The sequence below is a fragment of the Meriones unguiculatus genome, chromosome 8, assembly GCF_030254825.1.
Source record: "Meriones unguiculatus strain TT.TT164.6M chromosome 8, Bangor_MerUng_6.1, whole genome shotgun sequence".
In the NCBI taxonomy this organism is placed as follows: domain Eukaryota; kingdom Metazoa; phylum Chordata; class Mammalia; order Rodentia; family Muridae; genus Meriones; species Meriones unguiculatus.
This window is the reverse complement of record NC_083356.1, coordinates 44876976-44896354: the sequence shown is the minus strand read 5'-3', so window position 1 is coordinate 44896354 and position 19379 is coordinate 44876976. Positions and strand designations below refer to the sequence as shown.

Sequence of the window (19379 nt, the reverse complement as noted above, 5' to 3'; positions counted from 1 at the left end):
GTCATATATTTGAAAGTATGCTAGAGAATGAATGATAATTAAGACAAATTCTCTACATAGCGCCCTGCTGTGAGGTCTTCTAGGATGGAGAAGAAATTCAATTGACCTTAAGGAGAGAATCAGCCTATAGAATGAAGCAATTTCAGTGTGTGTTGGGGGGAGGAACTTAGGAGCAACTGACAGAGGAGACACTTCCCTCACCTTTTCTGCAAGCCAGCCAAGATGTCTGATCTCGCGGCTGCCAGCAATGCCTGTCTTCCCCAGCTGCTCTCTGACGTCAGCAATCACTCGGGTCAGCAAGTCGCTAACATTGGAATGGATGGCACTGAACCAGGCTTGGGCAGTGGCTGAGTCCTTACTCCTCAGGATCACAGTGTGCTTAGCATCCGGCGAGTGAATTTCAAGCTGCCTGGGGAAGCAAACAGAGGAGTTACAGGGTGACCTCTGCTAGGTCTTGCTTCATCAAAGCCTGCCTTTCTGAGGTGAACACACTGTTTATTCTGGTCGTTTACCTTTATGGGTTCCACCACTCCTTCATTCGTGCATTCTTTTGTTCAAATAATCACCGGTTGCCCAGGCTCTGGTCTGTGTCTTTGGAACACTGTAAAATAGCATTATCACAACCACCAAATCCCTCAAATTAAAGATATCTCATTTTCCTGTGATGCAGCTGATGCTGAGAGAATATTAATCCAGTTGCACAGAGGACTTTAGTATCGCCTCCCCACCCCCACTGCTGCTGTGGTAGGAAGTAGCCTGCTCGTAACTAGAGACATTGACCCTATTCTCCACTGTTAGCCAATCAAGATACTTTAAAATAAAAATGATCAGATTTCATAGTCTTTGACTTTCTTTCTTTTTGAGACAGGTTCTCATGTAGCTCAAACTGAGCCCCCAAATTCCATGTTAAGTGAGGATGACCTTGAACTGTTAGTTCAAATGCCTCCTGCACTTACCCTTCAGGTGCTAGGATTGTTCTTGTATACCACTACTCGCCAGTTGTCAAGCTTTTTATTCTTTTGGAACCTTGTTTGTGGAGCACTTAAGTATGACCACATCACCTATGCATATCTCATGTTTAATACTGAACACCAAAGCATATGCCAGAATTCAAGTTGGACCACTTGACGTACAGTGTAAATGATCTCTTTAGAGTATGTTAATGGTGGGTTGTTTTAGTTAGGCTTTGTGGTGGTTTGAATAAAAATGGCCCTGATAGGCTCATATAGTTGAGTGCTTAGTCATTAGGGAGCAGAGTTCTTTAATAGGACTAGAAGGATGAGGAAGTGTGGCCTTGTTTGAGGAAGTGTGTCACTAGTTTGGGGCAGGGTTGGCTGTGAAACTTTAGGGTTTCAAAAATCAGAGAGTGGGCAGGGTATGGCTGAGAGGCCTGACCATGCTGCTTGTTGGCAGAATGTGTGTTTGAGGATTTTCAATTATAGAAGCATCTTCTTTCACTTTAAACAGGGCTTAACAAGCCATACTAGTAGGAGCATGGAAGACAGTGGTGCCGAGAATAGTGTAGATTATGTTGGCCCCATTGAAGGGGTTTAGAGGGAAAGAATATTAGTTAAGTGCCCTAGAGACCATTCTTATGATATTTTTTGGAAAAGAATGTAGCCACTTCTGTTTTTGTCCAAAAACATCTGCCTGAGGATAAATGAAGAGTTTAGGATTAATGGCATTGGCAGAGGAGATTTCAAAATAGCCTAGTATTAACTGTGCTGCTTCATTATTAGTGGTCAGTGTTATGCAGACCTATGGTGAAAAGGAGCAAGCTGGACAAAAAGAAATGCAAAATGTACAGTTTAAGGTAAAAGAAGCATCAGGAAGTGTAATGGACCTACGTCCAATGCAAAAAGTTGAAAAGTTTAAAGTATAGCCTGATACTAAATGGAAAAAAGGGGAGTTATGATCTCAGGGCAAGCCCTCACCATGCTAATATTCAACCTGTGGAAAGAAGTTAAAGAAAAGCTTAACCAGTAAAGGAAACCATCAAAAACAGAAAACTGATGTAAATGTAATTGAAAAAATGGGCTGAGTTTCAGTTCCATCAAGCAACAGAACTTAGCAGCTGTGGCATCATGGTTCCTTCTGGCTGTAGAGTGAAAGATACAAGAAAGAGGCTGTGGAATCTTTCTTTGCGGCTAAGAAAAGCTGCTGAGACCAGGCATATGTCGGGGGTGTCCCTGATGGAGGCCCAAAGAGGCCATTGTGTGAAGCTGTGAAGGAGAAACCTGGATTCTGTTGTAGGATCCAAGATGTTCAAGTTGCCAGAGCCATAGAAAACCTGCCAAGGAAAGTTGCAGACCAAGTATGGAACCAGACCAAGAGAGAGAAGTTTGCTGCAAAGCTGAAAGAAACTAGAGACCTGAAGAACCCTTTGACATTAGAGGTGGAGATGCAGAATTTGTAATTTGTCCTGCTTATTTTGGGTGTTGCTTTGGTCCAGAATTTCACCAGTATGTTCCATTTCTTCTCTTCTGGAATGGTAATAGATATTCCATGCCACAGGACATTGGAAGTATGTGTTCTGCTTTTTATTTTATTTTTATTGGAGGTTATAGTTAGGAGAAGCCATGAGCCTCACAAGAGACCTTGAACATTAAACAATGTTGAGAGTGTGATAGACTATGGGGACTTTTGAAATTGGACTCAGTGTAGTTTTGAATTATGATATGGCTACAAGCCTTTAGGAGTCAGGGAGTGGAATGTGGTGAATTGATTAAGAATGGCTCCTATAGGCTCATATATTTGAATCTCAGTCACCAGAAAGTGGAAACTCTGATAGGATTAGAAGGATTATGAGGTGTGGTGTTGTTGGAGGAAGTGTGTCACTGGGGATGAAGAGGTGAAGCTCTGGGGTTTCAAAACATTATGTCAGTGCCCTGTCAGGTTCTCTCTAACCCTCTCAGGGCCTGCAGTTCAGGATCTAGCTCTAGGATACTGCTCCAGCACCATGCTCCTTACCATGCTGATATGAACTAAGCCTCTCAAACTGTAAGCAAGCCCCTGATTAAATGCTTTCTTTTATAGAGTTGCCTTGATCGTGATTTATCTTCACAGCAACAGAATAGTGACTCAGATGGGAACCTTTTGCATTTACTTTGTTATTGTAAGGAAATTACAGGTTAATGCTGGATGCACACCAACAGTATAGAAAGGTCTGTCGCTGTTCTCTACAGTTTCCCTTGATGATTATATTTTACACATTCCACATTGATCTCAAAAGAAGGACACTGTCATTGATACAGTTTATGTGTCTATGCAGTTTTATCCTGTATAGATTTGTATAAAGACCACTGTAATCTCAGTAAAAACAAAAAACAAAAGCTATTGAATCACCACAATGATGTTCAAGCAACCTTCTCACCACCATCCCTGGTTGCTATATGTACTCCAGCTCTGTATTTTTCAGTATAGTTATTTTCTGTTGCAGGGGAAGCATTATATTTATTTGTATTCACCAGTGTTGGTATTGGAACTTCAAAACAGAGTTAAATTATCCATGTATTAATCTCCTTTCGGTGCTCAATAATTACACTACAGTACACCAAGAATTTTCTACATTCCAGGCAAAGTTTGCGGTCATTTAATGTAATAATAATAAGATGTTATCAAAAATCCTATGACTTATATTGTTAACCTACTTAACATAACTGAAAATTGAAGTTTGCAAGGGCAGGAAAATAATTTACCCAAGGCTACATAGTTGGTGTTTCTGGGATTCAAAGACATGTGAACCTATGAATTTACAAACAGATTATAGCACCTCCATCTTAGATAGGGAGCATCTCGGAAGAAGGCAACTGCGGAGCACTGTGAAGACCAGTATTCACCATCTGGGATGCGTCCATTAGTGCCCTACTTAGCTGCTGCCTTGAAAGATAACTATTTTTCAAATCACATGAAAGTTAGACATCTCAAGGCAACTTGGCCCCATTAACATTTGAAACCGACCTTTGGGAGAAAATCATTTAACTCAGAAACCTGAACTGTTAAAAAAAAAAAAAAATTTGGAAACTGGGATTTCTCCAAGGAGTAACAATTAGCATTCTTTGTAAGAAATTTGAAAACAAGCCATAACAGCCTGAAGGTTTTATGTGATGAGACAGGGGAATCTAGCAACGACATCTGTCCCTACCCAGGAGAAAAGAAAGCTATGCCTCTGAGGGACTTTCCAAACAGAGAGCCGGGAAATCAAGGTAGGCTTGGGATTCTAGAAATGTGTTGAGGGACGCTCAACTTCCATCACTACTTATTGTTCTAGAAAGTTATTTATTGTTCTAGTAAGCACTTCGTTTACAATTTTTTTTTCATATCTGGGAATTTTTTAAATGTCAGTTTGGGAAGTCATCATTCTCCATGCCGCCTCTCTCTCTTGCTCTTTCTTTCTCACACACACAGACACACACTCACATGCCCCCTTGCATGTGGACACACTGATGTTTGAAGGGAAAGAAAGAAACGGTGTCAGGGTGTCTTGACTTAGTATGGTGCTGGAATGTCACTAGCGGAAGGCAGACTCGTGGTCTGGAGTTGAGGTTCTTTTCTTTGGATTTTGATAGCCTTTATCAAAATTAGTAAATTTACATAAACTTTAAAAATGATCGTAATCAGAAACATGCAGTGATTACATGTATACAAACTGATTTTTCTTTCTTTTCCTTCCTTCCTTCCTCCCTTTCTTTCGTTCTCTCTCTTTTCTTTCTTTCTTTCTTTCTTTCTTTCTTTCTTTCTTTCTTTCTCTTTCTCTCTCTTTCTTCTTTCTTTCTTTCTCTCTCTTTCTTCTTTCTTTCTCTCTTTCTCTCTCTCTTTCTTTCTCTCTCTCTCTTTCTTTCTTTCTTTCTTTCTTTCTTTCTTTCTTTCTTTCTTTCTTTCTTGACACAGAGAACAGAGTCTTGCTGTGTCAGCCTGTGAACTTGCAACCTTCCTGTCTCAGCTTCCTGAGTGCTAGGATTACAGATTGTACCCTATGCTCAGCCTTTCACTACATGCATGTAACCACTAACTGGACCAAACAGGAGGAAATTGAAGGCATCTCAGAAGTCCTTGCTGGCCTCTGTCTCTAGTGACCATCTACTAACATATCTACTCTTAGGCTTTGTGTCATCACATTTGACTGGTTCCTGTATGATGGATGATATTTGTGAAGGTGCTTTGTGTGTGTGTGTGTATGCTGGGAATTAAACATAGGCTTATGCTTACTAAGTGCACACTCTCCCATGAAGCATGGTCCTCAGTCTTTAAAAAAGGTTGTTTTTTTTTGTTTTGTTTTTTGTTTTGTTTTGTTTTAGGTAGAATATCTCTATATTGTCTAGGCTGGCTTAGAACTTGCTGTGTGCCTCATTTAAGTCTTAAACACATTCAGGCCTTCAACTCATCCTGTAGCCCAGGCAGGCCTTGGATGTGTGATCTTGTCTTTACCTTCCAAGTAGCTGAGATGACAGGACTGCACCACCACCCACTTCCAACAGTGTTTCCTGACCTATAAATCATGTTGTTATCTGAACAGTGTGTGCATGGGAGGGGAGGGTGGATATGAGAGAGGAGAAAGACAGAGAGAAGGACAGAAAGACAGAAGACAGAGGCAAAGAGGGAGAAGATAACGAGAGGGAAAGAGAGGTAGGTAAGGAGGGAGGGAGGGGGACCTCTTGGAGTGCTTCTGGAACAAAGTTTAAATATGGTGTCCATTGTGTTCATCAATGGCTCTCAAAGTGTGGGCAAATCCAGAAGCACTGCCTTACTTGGAACTTACTAGAAGCATACACTTTTTGGTTCCTTCCTCATTACTGTTTATGAACCCTGGGCGCAGAGTTCAGCAAACTAGATGTGATTCTAGTTGAGGAAGAGCCACTGTGTAGGCTCATGAAAGTCTCAGTATAGTTGGTGCCAGGCTTCCCAGTGGCTGACATGGACATGATGAGTTAAACTATTCAATTAGTCCTCAAATAAGGGGAGCAGGGGACCCAGAGCAGAAGAGAGGTCTGGAGCTTTTGGCAAAGACAGTAAAAGAGGTTCTCAATGAAAGTATTCCTTAGAAACCTAGAACAGATTTCTTCTAAAACATCATTTAGTTAAATACAGATGCTTGGAGCTCATCCCAGAGTTAGCAAGTAAAACTCCCCAGTGGTCAAAGCCTGAACATATGCTTGAAAATGTCCATGGATTATATAGATTGACTATAGAGCAGACCTCTGGGCCCAGGCCTGGAGCCCTTTAAGAGATGAGACTGGGTACCTTTAGGTGGTATGGTGTGAGACAGTTAAAATTAAGGGATATTTGAGGGGTACCATGAAACCTGAATACAGTAGAAGCTTCCATGTGGGGGGATATATAAACTTCCATACATACACACACACACACACACATCTATATATCCTTCATTCCATATATACATATATTCACATATGTATATATACAGTGTACACACATGGGATGAAGAAAGTTAAGGCTTATTGAAAGGAAATCACTTATTGGTCATCAGTAGGCTTCTAGTTGTATTTCACAATAATCTAGCTTGAAAGAAAGGGGGCACAGCTGAAGAGACTCTCAAAATGCCCGTATATATGAAGGTGATCTAAACAAAGTTGCCAAATAATAGGGGAGACACAGTCCCAACTAAGCATCTCTTGTCACAAAATGAAGCTTGTAGTACTGGAACTGAACTACATCTAATTGAGTCATTTGCCAAGGGAATCTCCAAACAACCCAGGCTGCTGCCAAGGCAATAGGTTGCTCTCCACAAACTCATAGCAAGTCCCCATTGCTGAAGACAACAACTCACTGAATATGGAGAAGTCAAGAACTGGTGCCTACATATTGCCTTCATCCCTATGTTCTAGGCTTTGGTACAGGAAGGTACAAAAAGGTACTCTGCAGGCTACAAAAAAAAAATCAAACAAGCAGAAAACAAACAAACAAACAAACAAAAAACCCCAAACCCATAAACACTAAACCAACCACAAATCCTTTATCTACAATGCCGTCCTGCTTGCAAGATATGCTAGGGCAATGTTGGCACAAAGCTTATGGCAGAACCAACCAATATTTGATTTGACTTAAAGTCCATTCTCAGCACTGCTTGGGTGAATGAGAACCAGATACTATCGTTATGTTACAATATTGTATGTTATGTTATACTAAGCTGTATATTATATTATATTATATTATATTATATTATATTATTCCCTTAGAAGCCTGTTTGTTCTCTAATGATAGGCAGAAAGTGAGTGGATCTATATGGGAAAGAACTGGGAGTATTAGGGGGAGGGAAAACCTTAACCAGGATAAATTATGTGAGCAAAATATTTTTCCAATAAAGGGAAAAAGGAGACTCACAGCATCTACAGGTGGTTTTCAGAACAAGTCAATAGAACAGAGGATGCTAGGCAATTATGGTGTTTATCTACTACTAAGTAACAAGACCTCTCAAAAACACGTGGCTTAAACTCCAAACACTTATTATCTCACAGTTTCTGTGGGTCAGGAATTGGGAGGCAGAGTATAGCTGAGCTGAGTCAGACATAATCACAGCTCTGATGATGGTTATCATGCCATTAGCAGGAGAGTAGTCCTGGGCAGAGCAAAGCAGGGCTGAGACTAGGTCCACTCAGAGCTGGCACCCAGAGTGTCTTTTAAGCTGTGCCTCCTTTCTCTTCTTTAGCAAGTTCAAGCTAGGTTACTGAGAAATACAACCGGAATCCCTGCTGATGACAAACGAGAGATTTCACTTCTACATTTCTTCAACCTTTATCCAACAGCACTGAAGGCAGTTACGATGAAAGTGGAGATTCTGATGATAATGACTATAAACACTCTTTCATAAGGTGATTTGGGTAACACTTTGTGACTGACAAATCCTGACAATTGTTGTTTATGCTGTCAGTATTTAGGATTCCTGACTTAGTAGGGGGAAAAGAAACTTTGTAAATATAAGACACTCATATTTTCTGTATATAGTGAAATTTGTGTTAGCTTTCCCTTACCTCACTTTATTTAAAAGTTAAACTTACATTTATTTATTCAGTGTGTGTTGGACAAATGCACAAGTAAATGTTCTTTGATTCCAGCACACTTACAAAGAACCTAGCATGTGCTGGGTGCTATGGAATCAAGTGAGCAATTTACTTGGTTAGTGTCTCCAAAACAGCCTATCAGCCTGTTAGTGTCTCCAAAACAGCCTGTAGTGTGTTGATCAGTGGTTCCTAAAACTCAAGTCCAAGTAGAACCGTGGACTGCAGTTTTTCAAATGAAACCCTTGCAGATATAGGTCAGGTAAGAGATTCTTTTATCTTTTATAATATTTATAAATAATAATATAATTTAATATAACATTTATCTCTTATAATAGAGATTATTTTATCCCATTAACCTAACCACTGGGCTTGGGTGGGAAGGTGGGCATATCACTATTAGAGGTAGAAGAGGAGCAGTGAGCCAAAGTGAGTCATTCAGTGAGTGGGTCAAGGGAACTTGCCACCAAGCTGGGCAGTCTGAGTTCAGTCTGTGGTTGAAGAGAGAATGAACTTTCTGAATGTTGTACTCTAGACTCTACATGCAAATTATGATATATACATATATATGTACCTGCTTGAGTACACACACACACAATAAATAAATAAAGAGGGACAGAAAAGAAAAGACAGAGAAGCAAACAGCAAAGAAGGTAATGGAGAGATGCAGCAATGAGGCAAGTTTTCCAGGCATTCACATGAAGCTAGGAGTTAGGGATACTATGGTTTGACTTCTCCATCCTGTTCTCTAGAAAGGACCCAGCCTCCAGATTCTGAAACTTGAGCTGGATAAGTTTCTGTCATTTCCAACTGCCAAGTGATACTGATGCATGATTGTATCGCACAACCATCTTCCTGCCTACCATGAGATCAGGACTCCTCCAAAGTTTAAAATCCACGGAAGATCAAAGAAAAGACTAAGATAGGTCTGTTAGAACTGTGTTTATCATGTGTTCATTTCAGTACTTGGACTTAAAATATCCTTAACAAAAATGCCCGTTCCCAGTAAAATCCAATCCTCTCACAAAGAAGGAAAAAAGAGAATCCATGGAAACAACCACAAACACAGTCCTGGGCCCATAGTAGGGCCACTCAGCCAGGAAGCACGCGGTCTTCTCCCTTCTCTGGGTACAGAAAACTGAGAGAACTTCCTTGCTAACTGTGAGTCCTACATTTATGGAACTAGGGAGGAGGAGGGAGTCGAGGAGCAATAAAGTCAGGAGGGCTGATGGGAGCTATTTTGAGCAGGCCAGTCTTTTATAACTCCTATTTTGTTCCCCAGTTGAACTGACCACTGCTTGATGAATTGTGTTTATCTGTAGTTCAGCGATAAAGTTCTCTCTTAATTCCCCATTGAATAGAAATATTTAGGGCAATGCCACAGCTGTGTTTATTCACACACTCCGCCACAGTTATGTAAATACTGCCTATGGAACTATTTCTGATAAAGGCCGTATACCAACCCCGAGGAATTTGATGCTCACTCTAGATGTTTGCCAAGATGAGCAGTTTCCATCCAGCTTGGCAGAACTGTGAATGGTATCACAGCTTCTCAGAGATCATTTGGCAAACCTCACAATAAGAGAGGCACTTTCTTCTTCTCTTGCTCTTGCAAAGCTTCCACGGAGCCAAATACTTCCCAGCATTCTCTACTTCTCTAGCTTAGAAACATAAAACTGACATAAAACTTGAGGCCCTCTAATACAAAATTAATAAGTAAAAGAGAAGCTGCCAACTTGGAAACTCTCCTCTGATGTGAAACTTGAGAAAACAAAGATGAAGCTTTTTGCTTTCCACAACCAGGAGTCACAGCGATATAAATCACGTGACCACTATGGCTGATTCCGGTTCTCAGATCCGTAATTTCTGTGACCTCTAAGAACTACTTTCTAAAAGACAAAGGTATAGGTTACCCTCTCTCTGGATGCCAGAGTTTTGATACATTTTTATTTCTACCGTTATGCTTTTCTCCATTTCTCAAAAATGTCTTTCAATGTAACCGGAAAAAAAGTTTTAAAAAAATGTTTTTCTTTGTTAAAGAAAAAATGTTTAGAACTTTAAGAAGCCATCAGTGAAATGATTTACTAAGTAAAAAAAAAAAAAAAAAAGTAGTCATATGCTAAGAAAATGTATCTTATTCTTAGATAATACTAGAAAAAATAGATGAAAAATAATTATATTGTAACTAAAAAACATTTTTAAAATTTATTTTTACTTTATCTTCAATGGTGTTTTGCCTGCATGTCTGTCTGTGTGAGGGTGTCAGGTCCCCTGGAACTGGACTTATAGACAGTTGTGAGCTTCCATTTGGGTTCTGGGAATTGAACCTGGGTCCTCTGGAAGGGCAACCAGTGCTCTTAACCTCTGAGCCATCTGTTTTTAAGAAGGTAGTAACAACATTTGAAATGAGTACTAGTACTTGTTCTGTGGGAGTGCAACAGCCCCTGTCTCTCTCTCACTCTCTCTCACACACACACTTTTTAAATTCCCTTTTCTTATTCTCTTTGCCCAGCCAGCCTAGGAACTGAATCATATCATACCCACCCCATGGGTAAGAAATGGCCCTTTGAAGGGGTCTAGGCTTCTCCAGTTATCAATAAAGCATATTGTGACTGGAGTCAAAGTCATCAGACTTTAAAACCCAGGCCTTACTCACTACACTGCTATGGTTTAAATGTGGTCGGACCACAAAGGCTCACAGCTATACTAGGTACTTTATTATTGCTGTGAACACACATGTGACAAAAGCAACTTAAAGGAAGAAAGATGTATTTACAGATTGAGAGTACTGTATCATAGGAGGGTATCATGGCTACAGGAGTGTGAGGCATCTTTTCACACTGCATTTGAACTTAGGAAGCAGAGGATGGTAGGAGATGCTTAGGCTCAACTTTCTCTTTTTAATTGAGTCCTTGATTCTTGACCAGGAAATGTTGCCATATGCATTTGAGACAGATCTTCCCACCACAATTAAGCCAGTCTAGCAACTCTTTGAGAGACAGGAAGGTTGTTTCCTTGGTGATTCTTGACCTTGTCAAGTTGACAATCAATGTTAACTATTACAATGGGTGGAAGGTTTAGTTCCTATGTCATTGCAATGTGCTCTGAAGCTTAAAGAGAAGAAGCTTTATTAGAATTTTTTAACTTCGTATGAGTTTTTCTTTACAGAGGATCGTGGGAGCTGGGTTCCTCAGTATCCTCCTGCTTCACGGCTCATGTTTGCAGTTGCTCCATTACCTGCACCCACCATGAGGTACCATCCTTGCCAGAGGCCCAAGAAAAAGCAACTGTCTGATCTTGGATTTGAACCTCCAAACTGTGAGCTTAATTTACCTTTTTTTTCTCTCTTAATAAGTTCATTGCCTCAAACATCTTCTATGAAGCTGACTAGTACATTCATTGGCGGTTTGTAAACCACACCTAACTTAAGAATGGGGACCATTTTGCATTCTGTTTGCTGTTCAGCCTCTTTGGGACACCATTCCGGCAAACTTGGAAAGTTTTCCAAATTACAAGTAAAGCTTCCCCATGACATACGGCAGAATTCAAGTTCCATCTTTGATTGCTGCCTGGGAATTGGGTCACTCACACAAACTAGCAATGCCATTAGAGACAAATACATGAGAAGGGACTGCACAGAATCCACCTCTGGGAAGATTTGATGTGGAGGCATCCAGCTCTCAGCGACAGGGTTTGGCCAGCGTCACATGTCTGTGATGCAAGCAGAGGTAGTTACATAAACTGTAAGATGATTATTAAGTGGTGTGGCAACACTGGCGTTTTCCCTAGCTCAGCTGTACTCATGGGATTGGCTGTTGAGTTTCTAGGCCTGGTTCTTGGAAATCTTCAAGAAACATAGCAGAACTGCAGTTTCCTGAACTGGACTTTATCCTGCTGCTGAAATCTACAATCCCCAGCCTAGAATGTGGATTTAGGAGGCGGGAAGCTATGATGAAAGCTAATGAGATCATTTAAAGAATGTGTCAAGTGTGAGCAGTTAATAGGAAAAAGAAAGCCAGAGTTTGTGCTGTTTTTCACGAAAATCCTATTTGGAAAACAGGTCATGCATGATAATAGCATTTTAAGCTCTGAGGGAACCTGACGGTATTTCTCTTACTGGCTAGATGCCAGTTTTAGAATGACATATACATTTATGAACTATGTGAAGAATTTCAGCATATTGACCTCTCGTGGGGGAAATAGTGTCCTTATCAATGTTTAAAGAAAGGAGTCAGCTAAAGTCAGAAGTAGAGAAAACATTCCATTTTTTCACTACCCGTTTCATGAGTAGTTTACAAAATATTCTGTGGTTTGTCGTTGTTCAACTGGTTAAAAAATCTTACTATATATGTGTTATGTAAGTGAAACACAGTACTTTTGTCTCTAGAAATTAGCAGCTTATACTGATAAATAATTTGCCCTAGAGTCCAATTCAGAGCATAAAAATCTGTTATCTGAAAGCTTGTTTTGCCATCTTTTAGATTAGATCTATATTGAGCTAGGATGAATGAATTCAGCAAATAATATGATGCCTACTTAAAAGTAAGCTTCAGATAAAGAAGAGATAATTTGTTGTAGTCTGTCCTAAGACATATCAAATGATAAAGACGGAAAACGTACACTACACAGATGAAAACATCAGTAGCATGAATAGAGAATAAAGCTGGGTCTTATTACAGATACACTATAGGAGTGAAAGGTTAAATGCCAAGATGCTGACAGTTTACTGGATTGGGTAATAAATGAGAAGCAATGACATTGCTGATGAAAAACTGAAAATGACCCAGATTTTGAGAGAAGCTTTATGTGTTTGATTAAATATTTTCTCTGTCAGGAATTTTCTTACCACGATGAGATTTAAATGACGTCAACATCCCGTCATTAGTCCAGGCTATATTATCCAACTTTTCAGGCTAGTTCTTGCACACTTATATCCATCTGATCCTTAAAGTTTATCAGAATTATTTTGGTGCTACTTCCCTTTGAGAGCTGACTACACTGTAAATTTCAAACGTTACCATATTTTCTCAGTGACACTGAGGCAGTTACTTTCCTTGGTGGGATGACAGGACAAACTTGGATAACTGGCACTAGCTGCTAGGAGCAATGAGAAAAGAATGTTGAGGCCTCAGTCTTCACATAAGCTTGGCCTAAAGGCCAGGAAGTGATGGACAGAATCTCATCTTAAACTTAACTGGGAAATGTTCTAATCATTGATTGATGGTTGCCATGGATACAGAATTACCCTCCTGAATATTTTGAGGATCTATTTTGGCTTAGAGCTCTCTGGAAATAAGAGGCTTCCGCTGCTCTTGGTTACCCCACTCTCAAAATGACTCCTGGCTTTTGGTCATCTGATCATCTCTTCAAAGCTCATCATTTTACATGGTTTATTTTTCCACTAGACGGTAAATTCCAGAGGTTATTGTACACATCAGAGTTTTCTTATTTACCTGTGTTGGCTGACAGATGAAGTGATACTCCAGAAGTGCTAGGCCAAGGGGATAGATGCCTTACATGTATCCCATCTGGGTGCTGGCCCCCGTTCTTGTCAAGTTCTATGGCCACCTCTCTTTACACTTTTATTTTTTCCTTGCTGGCATCTAACTCTTTTATTTTTACACAGTAATGACTCTATGGCACAGAGTCAGTTCTAAAGTAAGTTGCCCAGCATAAGATGCAAATGATCCATAAGCAACTGATTCCCACAGATGGCACGAAGCAGTTCTCAACATCAAGATGGTTACCCAACAGTATGCTGTAGACGTAATTTTCCTGGGCTTATGTCCATTGTATGATCTTGTGGATCTTCATCAGATTAGATGCAGAAACAACCAGCCTGGTAAGTGTGGGAGGTGGGTCAGAGCACACAAAGATTCGGGAACTAGGACGACTACTCCCAACTCAGATAATGAAGAGACAACAACATCATGAATACCATCTAGCTCATTTATGGAGGAATGTTTTGTTTTGTTTTGTTTTTTTGTAAAATAATGAGATTTGTCTGTCTGGTTCAATTATCAAGTTGAAACAAAAGCGTCCTTTCATTTCAAACTAACCAATTATTTTCCAAGGTTCTAGGACTCTCCAGATCCATCATTAGTCACACAGAGAGAGAACTCAATACAGTTATCTTTTCTGAAATCACTGAGATGACACTGTATCCATCTGGGACAAGAAAACACTTCTTTGTGTTTCCAAAATATTATAAGAAGATAATTTCTAACTGTTGTGAGAACACAGAAGCTTCTGGTTCTCAATAAACCATTTAATAATCAATCATGTAAAGTTGGTAGCTAGTACAGGTAATAAGAATAAGGAAATATTTTCCTCCTTTAAGGTTGATTCCCCCCCCCCCCCGCCCCGAAGTCTTTTGTCACAGTAACTGAAAGCTGGCTAAGAGAATGTAGAAGGCAGTATTTTTCATTATCCATATTCATGAATCCTTCAAAAATAATTTCTGGTGGTTCCTACCACCATAGACAAGAGGGTTCCAAGTGGACCTCAAAGAGAAGAATATAGAAGAGAAGGAGATAAAGAAGGTATGGCCCATGAAGGGATGCAGAAAACTTGGAGTTTGGAATTGGAAAGCACCACAGGCAGGCTGTGTTAGCAGTAGGGAGATAAATAGGAAAAAGCAGAAACCAAAGTCACCTCAATTTCATGCATGAACAAGTGGAAGAACAAAAGTCAGAAGAAACAGTCTGGAAAGAATCAGTCATAGGTACGAAGTCTAAGTTATGGAGGAAAGAAGTGATTTTTATGTTACACATGCAGATAGTTATATTACAAAGGCTAGGATCCAGGTTTCTTAACAACCAAGTTTTGCCACATTTGGTGAATGAAGGAGGGGTGGAAACCTACAATGTGCTGAACGTAAATTTAAGCTCATGCTTTTCCAGAGGAGGCCTTCAGTTTGAGGCCAGTAGTTCCTCTCCACTCGAAACTCTCCCTGAAGCACTCTGTAGATATTTCACTGTCAACATCTTTGTGACAATGACAGCTTCATAATTATTTCCTCTCTGGACGCCTTTGCTCAAAGACACTTTGACCTCTCTTGTAGATAGCAGTAATCATTTTCATTACCTGGCAGATTTAAACAAGTGCAAACAAATAAATCAGATCTGTGTACAAATTGCTGTGTTTCAAATCTGTGTCTGAGCTATCTAGACAAATTTTAAATTGTTCTGAGATTCTGTGCTGGATGCAAGGAAAGGCGAAAATCAGAATCATGCAAATGTTCATCCCACACTTCTAAAGGATCACACCATGCAAAATTCAATCTTCTTTATTCTCCTAGTATATGTCAAGGTGTTAGACAAGTTGGGAAGACAGGTAGCCCTGAGTGGGAGTCAGCATAGTGGTGGGGTTAGGTTTGTTTTATTTTATTTTGACTATATCATTTTTTTTAATTCATGAAAGTTATAAAATAGCAAAATAATTGCCACCGATAAAGGAAAAAACTCAAAGCTTTCCAGTTCCTGACATGAGGGACATGCAGAGAAGGGAATAAGGTTGCGGCTTCTATGTTTGCTGCTAGGAAGATTCTAGGATGTTCTGGTACACACCTCTGCCTTGCAGCATCCCGAAGTATTTGTTCACTGTAGATTAGCATCACATGATCTCACTTAGTATCCAACATTGTGCCTCAGGCAATCCTCAAAGGGAGTGCTCACCAGTTAGCATCTCAAAGCCTTTTCCTCTCTCTGGGCTGTGGTATTTACGCTTTCCCAGAGTCCTCAGAGTTAAACTCTCTACAGCTAGCAAAGACCATGCCCTCTGAATGAGGCAGTTTCCAGCTGGCAAATATCAAGCACCTCTCTGGGCCACATGAAGCAGTTCTCAGCTGGCATAGACCACGCCCCTCTGCATGAGCCTGTCATCAGCTGTGGATAAACTAAGAGTATCTCCATATCCCACATTTGGGGTTATAACAAAAACATATTTACATAATGTAACTGAGTTTTTAAGGAAACCAAAACTTCTACCACATACATGCATTACATATGTATGTGTGTGCATAATGTAAATTAGAAATATATATATATGCATATGTACATATTCTAGATATAACTCATTTGTATAAAAACGGATAAAAAAGGGTTTTAAAAATATGACAATGAAATCTGGTTTATCTGTTTTTTTCTTTAGGAATATGCTTTTGGTGCCTCACCTACAACCTTTGCCAAATTCAAATTCATAAACGTTTCTCTACCGTTTTTCTTAGAGATCTTATAGTTTTAACACTTGAAGTAATTTTTGCATGTGGTGCAAAGTATGAATTTAAGTTCATTTTTGTATGTAGAGTTTCGGTTTTCACAGCAGTGTCCATTAAGAAGGTCACTCCATCTTCACTCAATTGTCTTCTCAGATGATAGAAGTCGGTTGCCCCTTAGTGCTTGTGTCTATTTCTAGACTCCCAATTAGGATTGCTTAACCAATTCATCTGTCTTGATGGCAATACTCTAATGTTTTTGTTAGTTTAATTTTATTACAGGTTTAGAATGACACGTTGCCAGTCCTTTGATCCACAGCAGGGAGGGAAGCCGTCTTCATAGAGGGGTCATCCGTTCTGTGTGTCACCATTCCTACTTGACAGCACTGTCTTCCTGCCTGAGATCTAGTTTGACTTCTTTTGTGGTGCAGTTCTGCCAGTGATGTTCTTGGAGCATCTGTAAATCTTCCTTTAGACTCCGGAGGGTTTGTTTGAGTAGAGAGTCTTAATTGGGTGAATTTTCTTGCAGAGATGAAGGATGATAATCAAACGCATTTGCATCTCTCGCTCCAGGTAGTGTATGAGCAGGCTTGTCTGTTCCTCTCTTCCTTTTCCTGCAGTGTCTTTTGAGGTTTCCTTTTTCGTTTTTGGTGTGGAGCATGTTGACTATAAGGTGCCCTGGTACAATTTGGTTCATGATTCTCTTGCCAGAAGATTTATAGAATTTGGAGAGTTTTCAGCTACTATTTCAACTCTTTTTTTTTGGGGGGGGGCTTCTTTTCCCTTTATGAGGACTCTCAAGTGTTCTATAAAACTTGAATTTAGAGCACATTTCATGGGTTTTTCTATTTCTTTTTTTTTTCATTCTTCCAGAGCAGAGGACCGAACCCAGGGCCTTGGGCTTGCTAGGCAAGTGCTCTACCACTGAGCTAAATCCCCAACCCTCTCTATTTTTCTATCTATCTGTCTGTCTGTCTGTCTGTCTGTCTGTCTATGCACTTATTTATGTAAGGTAGTCTCATTACATATCCCAGGTTGGCCTTGAACCTGGGATTCTCCTACCTAAGCCTGGGACTGATGAGCTTGAACCAGTACACCGGTCTCTTCTGTTTCTTTCTTTGAATTTATCTTTCTGTGGCTCATCTTGGATAGTTTCTGTCAGTAGCTCTCTGCTACCAGTCCAATCTTGATCTGTGTTTTTATTTTACACATCATAATTTTGATCTCCTGAAGCCTGATTTTTGAATCTCATAAAAAAAAATACCTTGGTGTTTTTACCTAACTGTTCGAACCAGGCAATACTGTTGAATGAATTATTTTAATGTCCATCTGGGTAATTCTATCATCCATACCACTTTTGGGTCACTGTTATTGGTTGTTTTTCCTTTAGATTGTGACTATTCGTACTTCTTTGAATGACTGGTTATAATTATTTTTTAGTAGATACCAGCCTTCGTAAATTTTAAATTACTGCGCGTTAGTTATTTCTGTATTTCTAAAAATATTCTACAGTGCTCTTTCCCCAGGACACAGCTACTTGGGGAGCATTTGATCTTCTCAGGTGTGCTTTTCAGACTGCCAGGCAGGGCCAGCATTGAATTCTCCCCGGGGCAGCATATTCTCCACTGAGGCTAGCCTTCTGTGTACTGCACCTAACATTCCAAAGTCGTAATGTTTGGTGGAAAAGGCAGTGTTCCGGGCCTGAAGTGCATTCCACTGACACCTCGAGGTGTTTTCTTTGATCTTATATATATTTCTCATACCTAAGCTACACAGAACACCTTCAAATTTCCAGTCTTTGTATAGGTCTGCTTCCTCTCTGCTATTTACCTTGTGAACCTGCTGCTTAGTCTTCCCATGCTCTTACCTGCTCTATCTTGCTGTTCCATGGGAACTGCCTGGCTCTAGTGAGCTTCCCTCTCCAGGGGCCATGGCCTGACAACTCCTTCAAGGCGGTGTGCTAGGATAATCATGAGCATCTTTTCATGCATGTTCTTTCCCTCGGATGCTGTCGCCTGATGGACAAGGTTTGTTGTTCATTTGTTTCTTGCTCATTGCATATTTGGCTAATTTGATTTGTTCCAGGTAAGAAGGAAACTCCATCTCAGTCTGAAGAGAAGTCTTATCTCTTGCCTTTTAAGAGAAGCCTTTAAGATACGAGCATGGCAGCTTTCATTACTGTGAAAGCATGATGATGTTCGTTACCTAATTAGATTTTGTTCACTTCAGGGCAGTTCAGAGGTATTTACTGTATACCTGGCACTGTGTCTAATAAAAATGGATCAGTCCCAAAGAGCTCTGCATTCTTAGCATTGGTTTACAAATAACAGATAGTTAAAAGGTATCAGTTATGGGTCTTGCATATTATTCATGCTTTTAATATTACCTCATTTCTGGTGCCTGCCAACAAGACCACTGATTCTGCATCAAGTACAGCTGGAGGAAACAAGAAACTCAAACCATGTCATTTTACTAATTGTAAACAGTCTCCATAAAAGACTTGGGTGGCATAAGTGGAAACTCTAGAGGGAAATACTTCATGCTAATGAGCTGTTGATCTCATAAGAATGATATAAAAACTTCAGATAGGAGCACATGAAGCGTCAAATGGTTCCACCCCAGGAACTGAGGGAATGCCATAGGTTGGGGTGAGAAGAAGACACTGATGATGTCAGAGCGACATATTGTTTCATCACGGCTCCTACTCTGCAATGGGCATTACATAAAAAGTCTGAAGCTGTGTTAACTTTTCATAAAGCCTGGCGTTCTGCCTGGCTCCAATTGCAAAGTGGATGCTTTCTAGGGGAGAGATCAGTTTTCCCATCTGCACCAAAAGAATGCTTTCTGATCATTTGTTAAAGTTTTATTTCCAAGGCACTGAGTGAATTTAATTAATTCCCCCACTACTATCCCCTTCTTAGTAAATTTCTCACACACGTGAATTCACTAGAAAATTGGATTTCATCTCTACAAAACAAGAAAGGACATCCAATGAAAGGATGAGAGATTAGTGTGGTGAAAGCCCCATGACCTATTCAAAATAAAAATGCCTGTCAAACTGTGATGGGATGAATCATATTAAAATCTGATTCCACAGGCCAGAAGACTCAGCATTTCCTACAAACCTCCAGGGAACATGGAGCTGCTGG

General features: G+C 40.1%; 1 protein-coding gene across 1 annotated transcript in view; it reads right to left on the bottom strand.

Annotated features, from left to right (window-relative positions):
• Sntb1 (syntrophin beta 1) overlaps window positions 1-19379 on the bottom strand; it is a 247406-nt gene that overhangs the window by 85919 nt on the left and 142108 nt on the right. The window contains exon 3 of the mRNA XM_060389407.1: window positions 202-409. Within this exon, the coding sequence (XP_060245390.1) occupies window positions 202-409 (208 nt within the window). The remainder of the gene's footprint in view (window positions 1-201; window positions 410-19379) is intronic.